This window comes from Podarcis melisellensis (assembly GCF_964234715.1).
Source record: "Podarcis melisellensis genome assembly, chromosome: 6".
Lineage (NCBI taxonomy): Eukaryota > Metazoa > Chordata > Lepidosauria > Squamata > Lacertidae > Podarcis > Podarcis melisellensis.
In genome coordinates this window covers 46,931,983-46,952,042 of record NC_138538.1, presented here as the reverse complement: position 1 = coordinate 46,952,042, position 20,060 = coordinate 46,931,983, and the positions used below count along the sequence as shown (strand labels likewise).

The following is a 20,060-nucleotide window of genomic DNA, read 5'->3' as shown; positions in this document are numbered from 1 at the left end:
AGAGCCACAAGGGCCCCACTCCTGGTCTACAGAGGCGGCTTCAGACAAGAGTATTTCTCATCCTAACCTGGAAATGTCAGGGATTGAATCTAGGGTCTGTTGCAAGGCATGTGTTCTGCCTCCAACTGAGCTACAGGGACATATGTTTTATCCCATTTCTTGCTGCCTATAGCAAAGACATAAAAAGAGTACTTTGCAAACCTCTGTGGGACCATTGAGTAATACAAAAAGGAATTGGTTTAGGGGTTTGGGGTTTTTTGTTCCATCATAAGCATCTGTCTAAGCATTAGCTGACAGGCCTGAATTAAACGGGGTGGTGAAAAGGAGCATATGCCCCGCGTGGCAGGTTAGCGGGGAGGAAAAACTGCTGAGTGGCTATAGAAAGTCCTTCCTCCTTGCCCACCCCAAGAAGAGGAAGATGAGAAGCTGAAGCAGGATGGGACGCAAAGGAGAGAAAGAGGGGCCTGGTCCCAATGGCAGACTTTGGGCTTTCGAATTTCAGCAGTGCCCTGTGCCACGCTGAAATTCAGCACATGCGCACACACACACAGCCTCTTGCCTTCCGTTCTAAGTCATTGTTTCGACACTCTGTGCAGGTGAAGCAGTCATGCTCGGCTAAATCCACCTCTGCTGCTACTCAAGTCCTGCTAGGGAAGCTGAACCTGAACTTGGCCACCAGACCAGGACAAGCTCAGAGTCAGAGCTTCCCAGCTTGTGTGTGTGTGTGTGTGTGTTGAGGTTCCACCATACAAAAACAGGGAAGGGGGAGAGGAGGAAAAAGAGCCTCAAGCAAACCAGCTCCTCCATCCATTGATCACTGCCTATCAGGGTCTTTGCTCACCCCCGATCCCTGCACGCCATTTCCCATGGCAGAGCAACCCACCATTTCTCAGTGTTGCAAAGAGTTGGAGGAGGGCAAGATGCTGCCTTCAAGACTGTCTGGCTGAGGCTGGGGAAGCACTTGAGGTCCCACCTGCCTGCCAAGTTGAGGTGTAGGGGGCCCCAGGCAGGCTTCCTTTTTGCCCCCTTTGGCAAAATTCGTAGATCCGACACTGCTAGCTAGAAGTACCAAGCAGCAGCAGCAACTGATCCTAATTACTTTAGGCAAAAAACAGGTATGAGTCTCCTGGAGCCAATAGTCAGGATCTATATCAGAATAAATTAAATAAAAATGCAGCTATTCTGTTCTGCAGCTATTACTGTTCCCACTGAGCAAATGCAAAGAGATGAAGGAGTTTCAGCATGCTCCGTGCTCTCAAAGATCACACTGATTTTCTGGTGGGTGGGGTCTGAAAGAGCAACACTTGCATATATGAAAATGCACTTCATATGTACCCCAGGGGTGGGACATGGAATTATACATGATGACTGGAATGAAATGCCAACTCATTTTTCAATGTTATTTCACAACTTACCCAAGTCCCTAACAATGTCAGGCTTTGTCTGCTCAAAGGCCTTTCCCTTGATGGTGGGCTTTCATATTGAAAGAAGAAAAACACCAAGGATGCAGCCCTAATCTCATTTACATGGGAGTAAGTCCCACTGAATTCAATAGGACTTACTTCTAAATAGATATGGGTAGGGTTACACTGTAAGCCTTTAGCAGGCCTTTCACTTTTAGGAGAGATAACAAATAAAACCCCACATGCGGTATTCTACCAAATTGCTCATTAAGAAGAAAAACTGCTTCCAGGCTCCTGAGCAATGAATGCAAAAGCTTTGGGGATATTTGACAAGCTCTTGGTACTTATGCTTATTAATATTAAAATGGGAATATCTTTAAAATGCTAATTGAATGAATGCTCCAATCCTATGCACGTTTACTCAAAAGTAAGCCCCACTGAGCTCAGTGGGACTTAGTCCAAAGAAAGTGCATGCAGCATTACAGCTGACATAACTTTATTTTGAATTTCTTAGACTACCTATAATTAGCTACATACTATTTTGTACCTCCTCCTCTGTCAAATGGTTGGCTACAACCTGCCCAAAATGCCTAGGGCCAAAGCAGACCAGACGAGATGCAGAAATAGAATCCCAGTTTTATTAAACTTCAGCAAATAGCAGCTGCATGGGAGCCCGATTATAATGTCTCAATAAGATGAATGGGCTGAAGGCTCCTCCCATCCTTGCTTAACACACACACAAAATAGAGGGTGGTAGTCAACTAAGTTTCACACACAGTTGAGTTCGGTCCATTACGGTATATTCAATGAGTCTTTTAGCAGGGAATTTTCCTAAGCTTGTCTGACCCCACCCCCATCAGTCACTCCCACGGCTTTGGACTCTGGTCCTGGATAAGTTGGGAGCTAACATTTAAAACCTGAAGCCACATTTAATTTCAATCATCACATATCACTCCATGTTCTACCAACCAGGGATGCATAACAGCTTCCTTTTCAGGAGTTGCTCTTTCAAAGCCTGGACAGCAAACCTGATGCCAATCTCCAGTTTGTCCGAAATGCATCTAGTCACTTCTAAGGCAGAGCTAATTTTGCTGATATTCTGAAAACCTTCATCGACACTCTACCCTTGAATACATTTATTATTCCTTCCTTCTCTATCCCCCAGAACACTGCACATTAAAACCAGAAACACTGCTCCAGTGAAGGCTGCAGGAGATTATACATTTAAATAAAACATGCACAGAATTAATAATAAAAGTTAAAAATAGAGAAATTAGTCAGCTTGAGTTTGGCGCTTTTTGAACCTGGCACTTTCTGTTGCTATGCAGGGCAACAGAAAAGGGTGCTGGATTCAGAGAGCGCCCAGTTCAAGCAGAGGCTGGGAAGCAAGAATCAGGAGCACCCATAAGAGAGCACTCCTGAGTCTTCCTTTTCAAGCTGGCATCTCAACTTTACCTGTGCAGCACCTCAAATCATATGATGCCAGGTGATTAACTGGCTGACGTGTTTTTTCCCTAAATGGCCTGGTGGGCATAATTAGGCCCATGAGCCAGAGATCTCCCACTGCTGCTGCAAACTCTTCAGCACCACGATTCCATTCTATGAGAAGGGAGGCAAAAAGCACCACCCACACTCCAGCTTCTGAATTCGTGAGTGGCAACTAACTGTCACAAGCTCCCACCTTGCTTGCTCTATCTTTACTCTGGACACCCAGAGGTGATCTTGTTTTAGCTCACCCCTGGGTAATTTTCCCCCTCAGTCACAAGAGCTGCCTGAAACTGGACTGCAGAAAGGGTTGTGTTATATATAAGTTTAGACAAGTTTGTGTTTGTGAGGTTTCTTTTCATGGCTGTGCTACATATGCAATGTACTAGTGTGATAAACTGCCTCAAGGTATGATACTTTAAAATGGTAGCCGTGGGCCTCCTGGAAAGATGAGCAAATAAATAAAGTGAAATAAGCCCCACTGCATCTCAGGGAGGAGGGATGTTTTGCTACCTGCCTGGGATGGCAAAAATGTGAGGGTAGTCAAATATCTGGCTGTTGGGTTGCCTTTGGCTGAGTGGGTCATTCAGCTTACTCTTTGTGTAATTGGTTGAGCAAGACTACCGTAACTTAAATCCTTTGATTTCAAAGAGTCTACTCTTGAGTATGACTAGATTCAACCTTCAGTTAAAAGGCAGTTGATTAATCAACGAAACATGATTTAATTGGCTGACAGGCCTAAAGCCGTGTTATTGCCAGGTTCGTCTCTAACTGTTTGGCCGTGAGAATAATCCTCCTGCTAGAGCAAGTTCCACCAACACCTATGAGATTGACTTCTAGCAGGGATGGGCCACGCGGCATTTTTGAATGGATAATCAGCATTCATTCCCTGAGATTCATGCTTGTGAAGAGGTGGGGAAGTGCAAAGAACACCTCAGCTTGCCTTCTATAAATATATCATTCAGCCATTTCACATAACTGAAGTCACGTGCTTCTCACTCTACCAAAATCTGAAGGAGAAAGAATTGGGGAGAACATTCATCCTCCTCACCTCCAATGACCACTTAGGAACAGAGGCCTATGCCTCCCTTGGACCCCGAGGGAACTGTTGGAGGGCAGGTTTGCTGCTCCTGGTGTTATTTGGGGGAATCAGCCACCTATGGGGTACTCACTTTGCTAACAGATGGCTCAATAATGGTAACTTCAAACTGCCTGCTTTAGTTTCTTCTCAAGTTCCTTTTCAAGAGTTCCAAAGTAATCAATTTTGTTTGCATTGTTTAAGTCTTGGGAGCTGCTGGCACAAACAATTATGCACAGCACTGCACCCCCAGTAGAACACCATTATTGCTACATTTTGGCACAGACAAAAGTTGCAATTAAAACATCAAAATGGTATTTCTTGGTCATTTTGAAGAAGGGATTAGAATGAAGAGCCCTACCCACGGCTATGATAGCCGAAATGGAATTCCTAAGTCCAGAGACTATATGCCACAGAATACCAGTTGCTGAGGGACAATCAGTTGTGAGGTCTCTTGCCTTCAAGTCTTGCTGGTTGGTTTCCAGAAGGCATTTGTTTGGTCACTCAAGGAAAACAGGATGATGGCATTAGATAAATGTTTGGTTTGATCCATAAGGCCACCTTTGTTCTTAACAGAGAAAGAACTGTCAAGGGTGGAGCTCAGACAGTTACACCAACAGCATATATGCAGTACAAGAAGCCATACAAAAATGGAATGAAAGTGCATTCTGGCTGTTGTACCAGCTTTTTGCAGGTGCAATTTTGGGTGTAACAAGATACCAAAAAAAAAAAAAAAGACAAACCAGTAACAAAATTGCAAGAGAGAAAATGTACTTTTACAGACTACAAGTTAAATTCAGAAAGCCTTGACATTCCCAGATCTTTAAAAAGCACACACAACACACAAATGCAAGTATATGGCAAGTGTGGTGAACTACCTCACCCATTTCAGCCAATGGAATGTAACAATGGTCTGTACAATGACCAGAGATTAAAAAGTATTAATACCCATGCACCTGGCAGCTATTTATGTGCAATTTTCCTTTGCTTTGTTTCATTGTCTTTGATTTTTGTTTCCATTGTCTATACTGTTCATATCAGTTTTCATTAAGGAAAAACAGGCATGCACAGGAGAAATTAAAGTCACTCTTTGTTGACATACTAGAAAGTTACTGCGATCTGACTCGCAGGCAACCTGCCATGTTACATAGGAGGGGGGGAAAGGAGCAAACAGTCAGTTTCCCAAGGTAGATTCCAGTCAGCGGTCAATGGGGGTGGGTGCAGGAAAGGGAGTACTACAGTGCCAGAAGGTTAGACAGCCCTGATCCTCCAATTTAAAGACAGACAAACACTCTTCTTCAGGTTTGTGAGATGTGTCTTTATCGTTACTCCTTAGTTAAAGCGAAATGCAGGTGGTGGTGGTGCTAGAAGTCCCTAAGGGACAGTTTAGAACTAGTTAGAACAAGTAATCTGGTTTGATAGCTACTAAAATAATAATCCTGTGGTATCTTAAAGACTAAAACTGATCAAAGTGTAAGCCTATGGCACGCCAAGTGTGTTCATCCCATAAATGTACCTTTTTTTGCTAAAACAGAGGCTACTCTCTGGAATGGGTCACTAAGAGGCACCAACAACAAAAAGAGCACCATGTCCAGCATATAGGAAACATGGAGGGTAACGATCCAACAATGAAAATAGCTACCCACTACAGTACTGCCCTGGCTTCAGCCTGTTCTAGGAAAACTAGAGATTTCCCCCACCTTCCCTGGTGGTGGCTTGAAGTTAGCCTCTCCAGCCCCCATTTAAACATTCCCACAAACGGCCTGCCAGCCCTCCAAGGAGGTTTTGCTCACAGCAAGCTGTTGTTAGCATGCTGGCTAGGTAGTGTACTGGCCCCCACAAGACCCCTAGGGAAAGGCAGCCAGTGCACTTCTGAGGTGTGCCTGCCTTGCTCCAACCCTTCCTAGGGCTCCAGCATTCATTGATGCCGAAGAAACAATGCTCTTCTAGCGTGCCTTTTGCTCCACGAGCATCGCAGACTACTTTGGCGTCGAGTTTTATTCTAGTCAACACAATTTGATTTGATTGAAGCCAAGTGTTTTTTCTAAGGCGTTTCAAATTTAGACACCCGCCCCCTCCTCTGCTCCAGGACATGAAAACCCCCTGCTCTTCCCCGCCGGTACCTCTTTGCAGGCGTGCAGCTCCTCTCCCGGAGTAGCGGCGCCTGCCCAAAGCAGCAACAGCAGAGAAAGCAGCAGAAGCGGCAGGCGCCTCCGCCCGAGCTCGGCACCGGGGAGGCACCGCCAGCACCCAGCTGTATCCGGCCGAGAAGGATGGACACCGCCAGCGGCCCCAGCCATCGTGGCGCAGGAGCAGCCCCGAGGCACCGAGCAGCTTCCCCGCGCGTCTGGATGAGGCGGCCACCGACTCACAGGTGCAGCGGCGGCGGCAAGAGCAGCAGCAAGCAGCGCTCTCAGGCGGAGATGGGATGCGGGAGCCCCGCCCCCTGCCCGCCTCGCGCCGCCCACACCTCGCTGCCTAGCAACCGCAGCTGCCTCCGCCGCGCCGGCCTCCGGCTCCCGCGCACCTGAGGCGGCTTGAAAGATGCGCCCGGGAGAAAGAGGCCGTTTGCTGCTGGCGCGCGCGTCTTTCGAAGGCCGCGCGAGCCTCTTGGCGCGCCAGCCGCGGCCGCGTGACAGGCCGCGCGACCATAACAAACAAAAGCCCGCCTAATTTTGAACAATAGGAAACGGCGTAGCCGGAGGGAAAGAGGTCCAAGGGTTAGGGTGCAAGCCTAAGGTCGTTGGCCTGGGAGTCAGGCGCGTTGGATTCAGCAGGAATTGCTTCTGAGTAGTCGCGGGTTAGGCTCGCTCTGGGAAGGACTAGGCCGCACCACCTGCTCAGACCACTCCAGGGGGCGAACCACTTGAATTTGGGCGGGGGGCGATTAAGCCCCACCCCACATAATCGATCACATGGCATACACACTATTTGAATGACGACGCACATCAACTCAGCGGGGGCAGTTCCCAGTGCCAGATTTGCGTATAAGATATAGGGTAGCTTAGGGCCCCACTCTGGGGGGGGGGGGCAAAATATTTGATAATAAAATAAAACAAAACCTACATACAGCAAGTGTTTCGTGTTGTGTAGGCTTCTATGATGCAAGCAATGGGCCCCCAATCATTTTACGTTAGAGCTTAATAATTATTTCACTATTAATATACTTCTTAAATGTGTTTCAGTTCAACAATTGCTTTGATTAAATACATATTTTATGTGCAAATGGCTTTAGATACCTATTAGGTCCATAAATTACCAAATAGCATATATTCAACACAAAAAACAGCGACAATTTGTTGTTGACAAAGGACAGCTGGACATATAAAGGGCCCCATTACCTTCAGTAGCTTTGGGCCTCATCAAACCTAAATCCGGCCCTGTTCAGCCCCCTCAAATATCTCATTGGAAAGGCCGAAGGAACCTCGGGGCCGCCCGTGGGAACTATCTGCTGTGAATCGCTCGCAAAACACTTCCTCTTAAAAGGACTTTGAATATAGGTTTGTTGTGACAGCTCAGATTTTTCCTCTTCTTCTGTCCTAACGGGCCTCCCAACCACGTTTACAAAACGACTATGCCCACTGATGTGGTTGGTGTAAATGGGGTGCTTTCGGTGTGGGAAGCTTAGAACTGGGTACCGATCTATTTGCAGCGCAGATGTTTCATGATCTTTCCCTGGTTGGTGGTTTATTCGAGAGCACCACAGAAAAGCAGCAAACCACGGAAAGCCAGTTCCAAACAGCAGCGAAACTGAACATTGAAAGCCGGGGGGGGGGATTTTGTTTTAAAAATCAGTTTTTGTCTGGAAAATAGCAAGGAAGAAGACTGACCGCTCTGCACTGGAAAAGTATTTCATTTTTATTTATTTTTCATAAATCATTTTTATTAGGTTTTACAAATACAAAGTACAAATAAACACAAATTAGGGGGGGGGGAGTATCTATATTGGAAGAGTATTTTCCATGCAGCTGCTATTTGCCGCCAGCGAGGAGGTCCTGTCTCTTGGGTCTCACCAAAAGCCCGTCATTTCTAACTCTCCACGCTATTGTACATCTGTTGCACGAGCGTGCTGCTTGGAATGGCGCGTGTCTTTGCACCAGGCCCTCCCTGATGTCTCTTCCTTTCTTTTCCCGGGAGGTAGGCGGCCGGGATGTTGTTTTAAACTTAGAGGGCAAATGTTCCTTCCCGCTTTTAGCATACCCACGCGGCTGTTATAAACCGGTTTCCCTCGCAAACGTTATTAACAGGAAACCCACTTGCAAGTCTTTAAATAGGAAAACTACATATGCAATTAAGAGCGAGATTAACTATTCGGTGCACTTGAACTACCAGCTATATAAAATCCTAAAAAAAAATCCAAAGCTATTTTTGTAAATAAAATAATAATCCGCCAACGTCTTTTATTTCTGGGGATCGCGGCGTCAAGTCTGGAGCATCTCTCCTCTCCGCCCCCGCCTCTCCAGATCTCTGTGCCGACTAGTCAGCTAATTACACGTCGCCCTCTCAAGAAGACCAATAGCCTTGCGCCCTCCCATTTGCACCGTCCTCCTTTCCTGCTGCTGTTTATCCCTCCGGGAAAATTCTGACGTTTCCTTCCCTGCGCCGCTTTTTGTGCTACCATTTCCAGCCATTAGAGGGCGCCTTAGAGAATGTGCTGCGGGCTCTAAAAGCCCGGGAAGACGGTCGCTTAGCAACCGCTGCCGGTTCCTAAACAAACCTGACACGCGGCGAGAGGGAACCCGGGATCTGCTTTTGCTGCAGCCACTGGATCGCCCATCCTCTGGAGCATGCCAACCACCAGGGACCCCTTTCCATTCCCACACTATGAAAATGAAGAGACCTGCACGGGCAACAACAGATGTACCCAGGTAAGAGGGCCACCTATTAAGAATGCCCTCAACCATTTAAAAACATTTTAAAATGCACCCCTTTACATTTATATTAACAAAGTGCCTAAAGTCATCCTCATCTGAGGGCTCATGCCACTGAACCTCTTTGGCATTATTGCAACTTTTGCTTCTACATGACCTTATTGCTCTGCCGTCAGGCGGGAAATGTTAGTTGATTATATATTTTTTTATCCTGCTTTTCAGACAAATATTGCCACCTAAAGAAGCTCAGGTCTATTGTTTGTTTCATTTTTCCGTAGCTTTTAGAGGGAAAAGTCTCAAAACAGTTTGACAATAAAATAAAGCATGTATGAACTTTTTAAAAGCAGGGGGAAAACACTAGCAGAGAAGTCTGAACCTGGCAACTAACAGATTTTATTGCTTTGGTTTTTTTGTAAATTGCTTTGAGGTTTTTTATGATCAAGCAGTGTACTAATTTTATGTAACAAACAGGCAGGCATCTCTCCCTAGCAACAGCATTCCATAGACAAGAACACAATGGAAAAGGCATTTGTTGTGTTTGATTTTTTTTTTAAGGGACACAAGACTCAGGCTTACAAACAAACAAACAAACAAAAGGGGGGGAGAGATACACAATAGTTTCAAACCAGGCATTTATACACACATTTGGGCCAAGCCATTCACAGAAATGCAAAGGAAGGATGCAAAAAGAGCCCATTTATGCTGAAGTTCAACCAAACTATTAACCTGGATTAAAGGGGTTTTGAATGGGAGGAATGTTATAGTCCTGCTTAACTTTCACTGGGTAGAGGAAACGTCTTATAAAAAATAAAGATTGATAAGAAGGAAACCGAGGGAAAGCCAAAGCAAGAGGGTTAGATATCTTCAGAACACTTGGGAATGGGGGAGGAAGGGTTATCCAAAACTACAGTAATAGAAGCTGAGCTAGTACTTATACTGCAGATCGGGAAAGACATCACAAAATCCAAAATAAGGCCAGAGTGATTAGCAAATTAGAACAAACAAACAAAAGAAGACAAATCTTTGCAAAACAAATGCAAGCAGACAATGCAAAAGTAAGGCATTGAGGAGCAAATCACCAAAACCATTAGGAATAACAATAATAAAATGCTTTCAATACACCAGAATCTGGAAAGCAACTAGAGAAGACCCCCGGTTTACATAGTTAACTGTCCCTTGGACCTCTCCTCAAGCCACTCCCCTCTCATGGGTGACCCCCTTACTTGGCTCCCTGAGCATTTCCCCGATTGCAGTTTGTTCTGGAACTCTGATAATGCCTCTTGCTTGCTTGTGTGCGCAAACCATCCTATTGTAGAAAGGTAAAATGTGCATATGTTGCTTTGCCTACTTTTGTCTCTGCCTCCAGCCACCACTGGCATATGGCCCTCAGAAGGTTGCAGAGAAGGGAATGTGTCCCTTGGACTAAGAAAGAAGCTTCCCCACTTCTGCTATGGAGTATTTGTCCTGGTTTACTGGCCGCACTAAGCCAATCTTTGTCTTTGCGCAAAAATGCAGGCTCCCAGAGAGGAGCCTGCAGCCACTTTCATCCTCCACACTCTTTATTTATTTGCTGCAAAAGAAAAAAGGGGGCTGGGAGAAGTGGCCCAATGACACAGGCAGCACTTTCCTTCTTCTCCACTGTCAATCACCAGGAAATCTATTTTCATGTGGTTATAAATCTACCTCTCTGCACCCTCAGATTAGGATGCACATTACTGGTAGTCCTGGGAACATCTAAGAGAACCCCTCTGACCCACCTATCCCACAAATCTACCTTAACCTCAGTTGCGTTTGACCAGCTGGCTCCAGGTGTGAATCAGCAGTGACTTGTATGTTCCTGGCCAGATTGACTGGAGGGCACATCAACATAGGTAAAGGTAAAGGGATCCCTGACCATTAGGTCCAGTTGTGACTGACTCTGGGGTTGCGGCGCTCATCTCACTTTATTGGCCAAGGGAGCCGGCGTAAAGCTTCCAGGTCATGTGGCCAGCATGACTAAGCCGCTTTTGGCGAACCAGAGCAGCACACGGAAACGCCGTTTACCTTCCCGCCGGAGCGGTTCCTATTTATCTACTTGCACTTTGACGTGCTTTCGAACTGCTAGGTGGGCAGGAGCTGGGACCAAGCAACGGGAGCTCACCCCGTCACAGGGATTCGAACCGCCAACCTTCTGATCGGCAAGTCCTAGGCTCTGTGGTTTAACCCACAGCGCCACCTGCGTTGTCTACATCAACATAAGGCAGCAGCTATTTAAACTTTTGAGTGCCAGGTGGCACTTTGGAAGACAGAAGGCAATACTGGAAGATGTTGTCACAATGCACTACCCTCAGATAAGAATGCACATTATCAATACATTCCTTTTCCAGGCAAGATAAAGGACTCCATCCATTCCCTTTCAACAACTTGGGTGAGGGAGCACAGAGAAGCTCCCTACCCCACACATTATATTCTTTCCAATAATGGAAGAAAGTGTAAGTACATTGGATTGTGGGAACAGAGAGAATACCAAATTCTAAAATCTCAAAGCGCCACAATATATTTTGGGACTGCTGAAGCCACTAATTTTACACAAACGCACTTTATAAAAAAGTACTTTTAAGAGTAACTTGGAGACTCTAGACGACAAGACTACTAGTCTCTACAAATAAATGTAGCCTCAGCAATATGTAAGTGCTCCTCGCTTAAAACACTTCTCGCCTTTCTCTTTAAACCAGAGACTGCTTCCTGGTGGCCTGCACACAGCAGCAAATCCACAGCATGTGGTCCATCTGCTGCAACCTGTTGCCATGCCAAGGCTGTCTTGCCAGGCTTTGCTCACTCCTTTTGGGGCTCAGTGGCAGAGATTCTACTGTGATTGATTGACAGAATTTCTACACTACTTAATATATTTAAAATATTTCTACCACTTAGCATATTAAAATATATCTAAGTGGTGTACAAAGCATGGCTGGCTAGCATCCATTGCCACAGCTGTGTCCCCTTCAGCTGCATTCTCCACCCCCAGTTCCAGGTACAGTAGGTTTGTTGAGTTTCCCAGGGTGTCTAGAGAATGGGAAAAGCCCCCCCCCCCGTGGTTCCTTCACCCTCTTGCTCTGTCCTACTCCTCCAGTCATGCAGAGGGTCCCAGGTTTAATTTCCAGACAGAGACACAGACCTCTGCCTAAAACACTGAAGACCCGCTGCCAGTCCATGAAGGCAATGCTAAGCTAAATGGACGGAGGGTCTAATTTAATATAATGTAGCTTCCTGTGTTCCCGTCTCAGAGTATAGAAGAGAAATGATGTAAGGTGAAAGAACTCATGATGCTGCCTCTTCTGCCAATGTGCTGTCCTCTACTCTGAAAATATGAGAACCAGCAAGTTGGGAGTGTGTGTCTGTTTGTTGAAAGGAGGAAGGTCATTTTAGCTACAGGTCAGAAGACAACACATTTTAAACCTAATGTAAATCATCCCATGGACCCTAATCTAGCACAGGCAGCAGCGTCAGGCATATCAATTTTGGCTTTATAGATTTGATTTTATGTACTTAGCTTACTCACAACCATGTTCACTCTTGCACGAAGCTTTATTAATGAGCATGGGTTACTGTTCACGAAGAAAAAATACTGATAACGAGCGCTAAAATGTACCAGCTGTTTCCCAAAATTTGCTGATGGCTGATAGCAAATGTGGCATCAGTTCCCCAGAACATAGACACAGCATCCATACCAAGAACTTGTGGGAAACAGAAATGTCTAAAACAGCGTCGGGCCTGGGTCCTAAAGGCAGTGGGAGAAAGGGGTAAAAGCAGCACCCAATATACCTCTTCTACAGCAGCTTCTATATGCACTTAACAAGAGCTCCAGATGCACATCCCGACTACTTTTGTTGCTCACTGGGTAACTATGAGAAAGGGGCATAAGCGGAAGTCTGACTTTAGAATTTGAACAATTATACTACTGTACTCAATGAGGTACAATGCCTCATTTTGGTTTCAGATTGGTCATTCTGAAATAGCACCACACAGGGTTGGCCCACCTAACTTGGCTGGCAGGGTCCATCTCCTCAGACTGAACAAGTTTGCAATCACTCCTTTAAGTCTCTTATACTTCTTTTTGATCCAGAAAACTCCGTACTGTATTCCTACCCATCTTGCACAGCAACGAGACCCCTGGAATCGACTACATGGAACACCTACTCTAGCAAGCATCAGAAGAGAAATCTGGTATACAGAACCTGAGGTAAAAATATTCATCTGATGTTACCATCCTTTGCTTGTGTTGCAAGGCTCTTTTGCTTTGCCCTCAATCGAAATAGGTTGGCACTGTCAGATTTGCTTTTAAATGGGCTACACTTTGACCCCTCAACACCTGTAGTTGCACCGTGTACTTAAAGCAGACTTATAAAAACAGCAATACTGATTTCCCCATCCCTTCTTAAACCCATGGCTAGGTTTCCAAAGACAGTCTGGATTTTAACCTTAGTGCCCTGTACAATCACCATGAAGACCTGCTTAAAGACAAGAGCAAGGTAGTTCTCCATAAGGAGACCCTATTTGATGACCATGGGTAAGTGGAATTCATTGTTCTTGTAGAATTCAGCAAACAGCATGACTCTCCACAGAATTTGCATGAGCCAAAGGTGCAACATGTGTAGCTATGAGGCAGGTTGTTTCTGTACTTTACTGAAAACGTTTCCTCATCTATGTGCAGATGAGACACACCATTCTCCTGCCACAGTATACAACACAAAAACAGTGCAAGAAGTGCTTCTGCTTTGGCTTGTACTGCATGGGTATCCCATTTGTTATCCATCTGCACTTGCAATAATAGGCACGTGCAGACAATGCTGAAGCAAGCAGCTTTGCACTGCGCTCTGGAAACCCAAGCCAGTGAATATTACCTTGGCAAAATATGGGTCTCTACTTGCTTAGCACACTATATTGTCTTAGGGTGCTTCTCAGTGAGAGCACACCTACAGATCTTAAATCACTTTAATGCTTACAGATACAAAACAAAATCCATACTCCAATGCACAGAATATGGAAGTCATGGCCTCTGCTCGGAATATATTACTTTTTTACATGTTAACACATGTTCTCACTCTTGTTTTTGAGACAATTGAAGGGTTTAGAGCCTGTGAAGGAACGCACAGCAACTCTGATTCAGCATCCTACTTCCAAGGGTATATCTGTGAGACACTGGGTCAACCCAGTAAGAGAGTCAATTCACAACATTGAAGGAGCTATTGGTAAGCACAAGTTGTAGACATTCATTTTACCTCTCCTAAAGAATTACCCTGAATCCCCGCGACGGGGTGAGCTCCCGGTGCTCGGTCCCTGCTCCTGCCAACCCAGCAGTTCGAAAGCACGTCAAAGTGCAAGTAGATAAATAGGTACCACTCCAGGCGGTAAGGTAAATGGTGTTTCCGTGCGCTGCTCTGGTTCGCCAGAAGCGGTTTATTCATGCTGGCCACATGACCCGGAAGCTGTACGCCGGCTCCCTCGGCCAATAAAGCGAGATGAGCGCTGCAACCCCAGTCGGTCACGACTGGACCTAATGGTCAGGGGTCCCTTTACCTTTAAAGGGAGTAAGAACATAAATCCATAGTGACCAGCTTGTGTTCAGCAAATCTAACTCCTACCTAGACACCCTACTCTCCCAGGTCCTTTTTTAATGATTTTGAATATCAAGCTTCTTTTATTTACATTATATAATCATATTCTTCAACCTATCCCTGTGTTAAAAACTAATGCATTCAGAGTAGATATACTTTTAAAATCAGGGTGATGAAAGCTCCTCTACGTTTATATTCTGCTTGAGAAACCACTGAAATGAATGGTGTGGATCACACTTTAAACTAGACTGGAGAAAAGTCTTCAAAAACATTGTTGGCCACTAATTGATAAGAAATTTAGAGCTAAGCAGAACACGTGCAGGTTTTGTGAATTCATTGAGATCTCCATTTTTTCCCGGTTATGCTGCTTAACATCATCTGGAAACTTTTGAATTGATGGTTTTCAATTTACCACAATAAATTAAGATCTTCCTCGTAAATTGATGTGTGGTACTATTTAGAGCTCTGATTGGAAAATTTCTGTGTGTGTGGAATACTCAGAAAAAGTTGACTGTGACTTTTGTCTTTTCAGAGTCTCATCACACTGCAGCCACTAACAGTGGATACTCGCGCAAAGAGAATGGTGGGATCTTCTACCACTAAGAGTTCTGCATGGCTATGATGCTGCTTCTGTCCTTTCAGCCTGTGTTTACATGTACCTGAGTTAAGTCTCCAATGTTTGCTTTCCTTTTAGGATCCTTGATTAGACCACCCAGCTTCACTGAATTCTAGTAGCAGCACAGCTATACTGTTCCCCAGTACTGTACTTGAGAGGAATAAACTGCTTCTTGCCTATGAGCAAAGTCCAAGTTATCAGCCCTAGTAAATCCAGAGATTTTGGTAAGGAATTGAATCAGTTAATCTGAAGTGAAGTCCTAAAAGGATAGCATTTAGAAACTATCACTTTGGGCAGGCAGTGCAGTGTACTCTCACAATGAAAGATGCCAAGGTTAAACTGCTGTAAAAGCAGTTTCTCTACTAATTCAGGTGCTAGCTAGTTTCACTATTTTTAAAAAGGGCACTGCACATATGGACAGGAATGCCCATCTTTATTACTAGTGAGTCTTTATTACTACTGAGTCTTGGCTATGCAGACAAGTCCGAGGGCTGAACCCTTAAAGAATTAAAGCCAATAGTACAGTGGTACCTCCAGTTACAAACTTAATTTATCCCAGAGGTCCGTTCTTAACCCGAAACCGTTCTTAACCTGAGGCGCGCTTTCACTAATGGGGCCTCCCACTGCCACCGCACTTCAGCTCACATCTTGGGGCAAAGTTCGCAACCAGGAGCATGTACTTCCAGGTTAGCGGAGCTCATTACCAGAAGTGTTCATATGTAACCAGAGGTTCCAATGTATGTTTAACATTCAAGAAAAAATACACTCAAATGAGAACAGGCCAATTATTTCTCAATTTAGCCTAGCAAGCAATCTCTCCAAGTATGTCTTCCTCCTCTTGACCCCAAAAGCACATGAAAATGCTGACAGGTAGAAGGAATTGTAGATTGTCATTTTGAGAACTTAAAATTCTGAGTCTTAGGGGAGGCCTGCTTTCTGTAATTTTAACCACCAGAGGCCATTTTAATTGTTACTGTATTATCAGCCTCCACATGGTGGCAATAATTTGATAAGCAGCCCTATAAGACACGGGCACAGCTTGGGAAACATTGCACGGCTCCACAGAAGGAGCCACGGAACATGCAAGCATCGTGAACTCTTTGAACAGAGCCTGCAAGTGTCCTTTTATAGCACAAGGAAGAGGCTTTGGCACCTTAAGGACTTAACAAAGAGCTTTCTTGGACTGCAACCCATCTCACCATCAGTCCACTAGATGGAATGAAGTCGGGGCGGTGAGCATGCCAGAATTAATTTTTCCAAGTTGTTTTCGCACCGCAAATTTCATTAGCATTTATTGGGAAGGCCTTTTCAGGAAAGCCAGCAGCCTTGTGCGAGGGACGGGGATGGAGAGGGGGAGGCGTTGTCGCAGCAAAGGAAGACGCCTGAGGCAGGAACAAAGGAGCGGCTGAGGCGGAGCCGCTGCGGTCGAGCCGGATCAGAATCGCTCCAATACACATTGGCCAGGAGGAGGGGGAAGGGAACCCCCCCCCCGCAGCCTCCAGCCTCGTCTATCTGATCAGTTCATCACCTCCGGCTTAAAACGGCCGCCCGCTCGCTTCACCTGCTTCACTGCACAGCGCCCGAGGGCTTCGCAGGAAGAAGGGTTCTTCTCATCTCAGGCCTGGGGAGGCGGCAGCATCCCGGCCCGATCAAATAAGATCAACGTGTAAATGAAGGAAAGAAGTGCCGTAGCGCAGGGGCTCCACACGCGCGCCACTCGACCCACGCACACGCCTCACGCAGCGCACGTACCGCCTAGCATCCCCACACATACCTTCCGCGCCCCACCACAGACACACACCACTCACTCTGCCCCTGGCTACTCTCTGAAGAACCGGCTCGCGCCCCGCCTCCGGCTTTTATACCCCTGCCCCGTTGCATGATGGGAACCGCGCAGATCGCGTTCTCGCGGTCCCTGCTGAGTGCCCCGCCTCTTTCGAGTCACCCTCAACTATCGAGAGGGGCGGGGTTTGAGGATTCGCAGACCCTGTTCACTTATAGGTTTCCCTCTGGAAGTATCCCCAACCCCGGAGATTCCGGGGTGCAAGTGGGGAAGTTTCCTGAAGGAAATCGGGGTGACATTCAGAATTGTAATCTGTGGCTGGGCAGCGGCTTGTGTTCCCTCCCAGCCCCCAAAACAGCAGTAAAACCTGGACGCGCTCGTGCTGCGTGAAGAATGATTCCCCCCCTCTTCGCCAGCTGCTGTCACCACCGAGGGCAAAACAACTGACCTTTATGGGAATAAAGTTATGGTAGACAAGCTAGCCAGCCGCAGATTCGCTGCCCTGCATTTTTACTGAAGACTCGGGGGGCAAACTTTAGAAATCTTTTTCTTCGTCCGTTGCCATGGTACCGAGAGGAAAGCCATGGTCTGGGCTATCCTTGCATCCCAAACCAGCTTGTGATTCGTCTCCCATACAACGCACTGTTAGCCAAGAACAAATCTTGGCTATGGGCCATGGTTTGTCTGGAGCAAGAAAGCCCTATTTTATTTCCTAGCACACACACACTCTCTTGTTCACTTAGCCATTGTTTGCCTTAGCAGCAAGAACTGGGCTTGCTTTCACTATTACAAGAGATACAAACATAATCAGAACAAAAGTCCCTTTATGTTATATAAAATTGGTTTCCTAGTAAATTCTAATAATAAATGTACTTGGGCTTGTGGCTGAAGTCTCTGTAATAACAGTAAAATATATTATAAGCTACAGCTGTTTTCATATCCATTCCTGCAGAATATCACTTTCCAATTATCCACAATGGGAAATGGAAAAAGACCCACTGCATAAAGAGCTGAGGGGCTGTAAGTGAACACTTAAATGGCATACAGTGCAATATTTCATTTGCTATAACTAGAGTTACAATTCTAGCTATACTCACTCTACTAAATTTAGCAGCCCTGGTTTAGTATTATGAGATATTCCAAAACTCCGAAAAAATATTCCATATCCTCCTCTTGAAATCTGCCTCTAGGAATGCTAAAACCTTCCAGAACAAATTTTGAGGGCACACAAAGGGCTGTCAGAAGGGCAAAGAAAGGTAGAGTCCATTCTGATCGTGCATGGACATCTTTAGATACAACTCATAGAATTTTGCAATGCAGTGCTAACTTTTCAATGGAAGGGCAGATGGAATAACACCAAAATAAAGAAAATAAACAGATGGCCTCCAATGGTGAACTGAGGTTTATTTGCCCAATATATTTCTAGCTTGTTGACTTTCTCAGAGGCAGCTTTTACATTTTGTAAAAGCAAACAAACCAGAAGATCAAAAATATGTGCTACCACCATCACAGGTGCACATTTGAGGTCTCTTCTCAATGTTCCTGCATTATTTTAGTAAAAAAAAAAGTTTTAAAACAATTTTAAGGTAGTACACATTAATTGCCTAACACCTTTTACATATTCACCTTCTCTTGCTAACAATTAGTTCCAGCTTATGTCCTGCCCTTTCAATGTGTGGTTGTGTGTGAAGTTGACATTCCACTCTATACAAGAAATCAGGAGTATAAAGTCAAGCAATAAAAGCTTTTCATGAGTAATAGAATGGCTCACACAATGATCTTGGTCCACTCTCCCAGCCTGAACTACATTGCAGGGTTCTTGTGGAGAACATGCTTGCCATACTGAGCTCATAGAGGAAGGCTAGAATAAAGATTTGATAAAAGAGATACATAGTGGTTCATACTGATTTTACAAATAATCACACTATACAACATGAATGACATGATAGCTTAAGCCATAATACTTTTAGTCTTTAAGGTGTTAAAGACTATTTAACTAGATAGAATTCAATATGTTGAGCTATAAAAACCAATAGATTTTTTTAAAAAAAGTACAGACATATTTAGGAATGCTCTCACTGCTGTATCAATTCATGCTCCCTTGAAGTGAACATGTCTTGAATTTCTTGAAGATTTTTTTCATGAGTAAAGATTCCAATAAGCTTTCCTGATATATTGGTTGAAAACTGTACTGAAAATACAGATGCAGCTGAACAGGCTAGAGCACTGTGAAGAAAACAGAAAAACACCATCTATTCCCATTTTTATATAATGTTCTATTTACTTTTTCAGCAGTTCACTAAACACATGCCTACAGTATAATTGTGCACATAACCTTTTCACACAGTGGCAAAGGCTGCCAATTTCCCCTTACCAAGAGATTTGGAGAAGCTTTAACCCTCCAGATGTTGCTGAACTACAACTCTAATTATCCCTAGCCATTGCCCATGTTTGCTGGGTTTGATGAGAGTTGCAGTTCAGCCAGGTGTGCCAACACCTAGGGGTGGAGGAGTCTTCACCCCCCTCAATATTTGCTGGCAGGGCCCCCTTGATGTTGAGAATTTGGAGGAAGCTGATTGCAACACTGTTCAATTGCTAGCTCCTCCTGAACGCAAGAGAGGAAGTCATGCAGCTCTGGGCTACCCACTCAGCCTCCTCCCAACAATGTGACATCGCACACATACATTGTGCATCTGATATCACATTACATTTTCTTAAGTGCACCAAAACGTTACATTTTCTTAAGTGCACCAAACAGATCTATTTCAGTTATGCTTTCATCCTTATAAAAACACTTGCAAAACCACAACCCATGGCATCATGACTCCTTTGGCATGGTTTCTCTCAAGGTGGACACACGAAATATATTGGGAAACGTAAATTCTAATGTAATATTAAACTACTTTTTAAAAATGTCATAAATTATTATATAGCACAATTAGTATAAAAATACTGTGTTTTCTAAAAGCCTGACAAGCTGAATGCTGTGTTCAATTCCTATACTTCATGTCCTCTCAGAAGAATAGGAGTAAAGGAAGACAGGATATTTCAGATTTGTCCCTGGCACATTTATGGAACACTCCCACCAACAGCAGTCTTTGGTTCTTAGTTAGATTTTTGGTTGGTGTTGTGATTTACACATCCCCAGAACATGTACGTATTAACTAAACTTGTTATTATGGGTTCTCAATCTCTTGTAAAGTTACTTACATTCCTTGGAAAAAACAGAA

At 44.9% G+C, this 20,060-nt stretch overlaps 2 protein-coding genes across 5 annotated transcripts in view; one reads left to right on the top strand and one right to left on the bottom strand.

Annotated features, from left to right (window-relative positions):
• Nucleotides 1-10,696, bottom strand: part of ELAPOR1 (endosome-lysosome associated apoptosis and autophagy regulator 1) — a 54,665-nt gene extending 43,969 nt beyond the window's left edge. For 2 of the 3 annotated variants that reach the window (XM_081915378.1, XM_081915379.1), the window contains exon 1: nt 6,090-6,371. In XM_081915378.1, the coding sequence (XP_081771504.1) occupies nt 6,090-6,266 (177 nt within the window). In that variant the 5' untranslated portion in view covers nt 6,267-6,371. Of the gene's footprint in view, nt 1-6,089; nt 6,372-10,611 lie in introns of those variants that run through there. The other variant, XM_081915380.1, reaches the window with a different exon arrangement.
• On the top strand, nt 8,494-15,157 carry CFAP276 (cilia and flagella associated protein 276). Of its 2 annotated transcripts, none has more exons than XM_081915423.1 (5): nt 8,494-8,834; nt 12,940-13,056; nt 13,268-13,383; nt 13,932-14,065; nt 14,964-15,157. In XM_081915423.1, the coding sequence occupies exons 1-5, from the start codon at nt 8,754-8,756 to the stop codon at nt 15,032-15,034; spliced, it is 519 nt and encodes a 172-aa protein (XP_081771549.1). In that variant the 5' UTR covers nt 8,494-8,753; the 3' UTR covers nt 15,035-15,157. The 2 variants fall into 2 exon arrangements, with proteins under 2 accessions (XP_081771549.1, XP_081771550.1); XM_081915424.1 differs by lacking the exon at nt 8,494-8,834 and adding an exon at nt 11,175-11,308.
• Nucleotides 15,158-20,060: the final 4,903 nt, after the last annotated feature.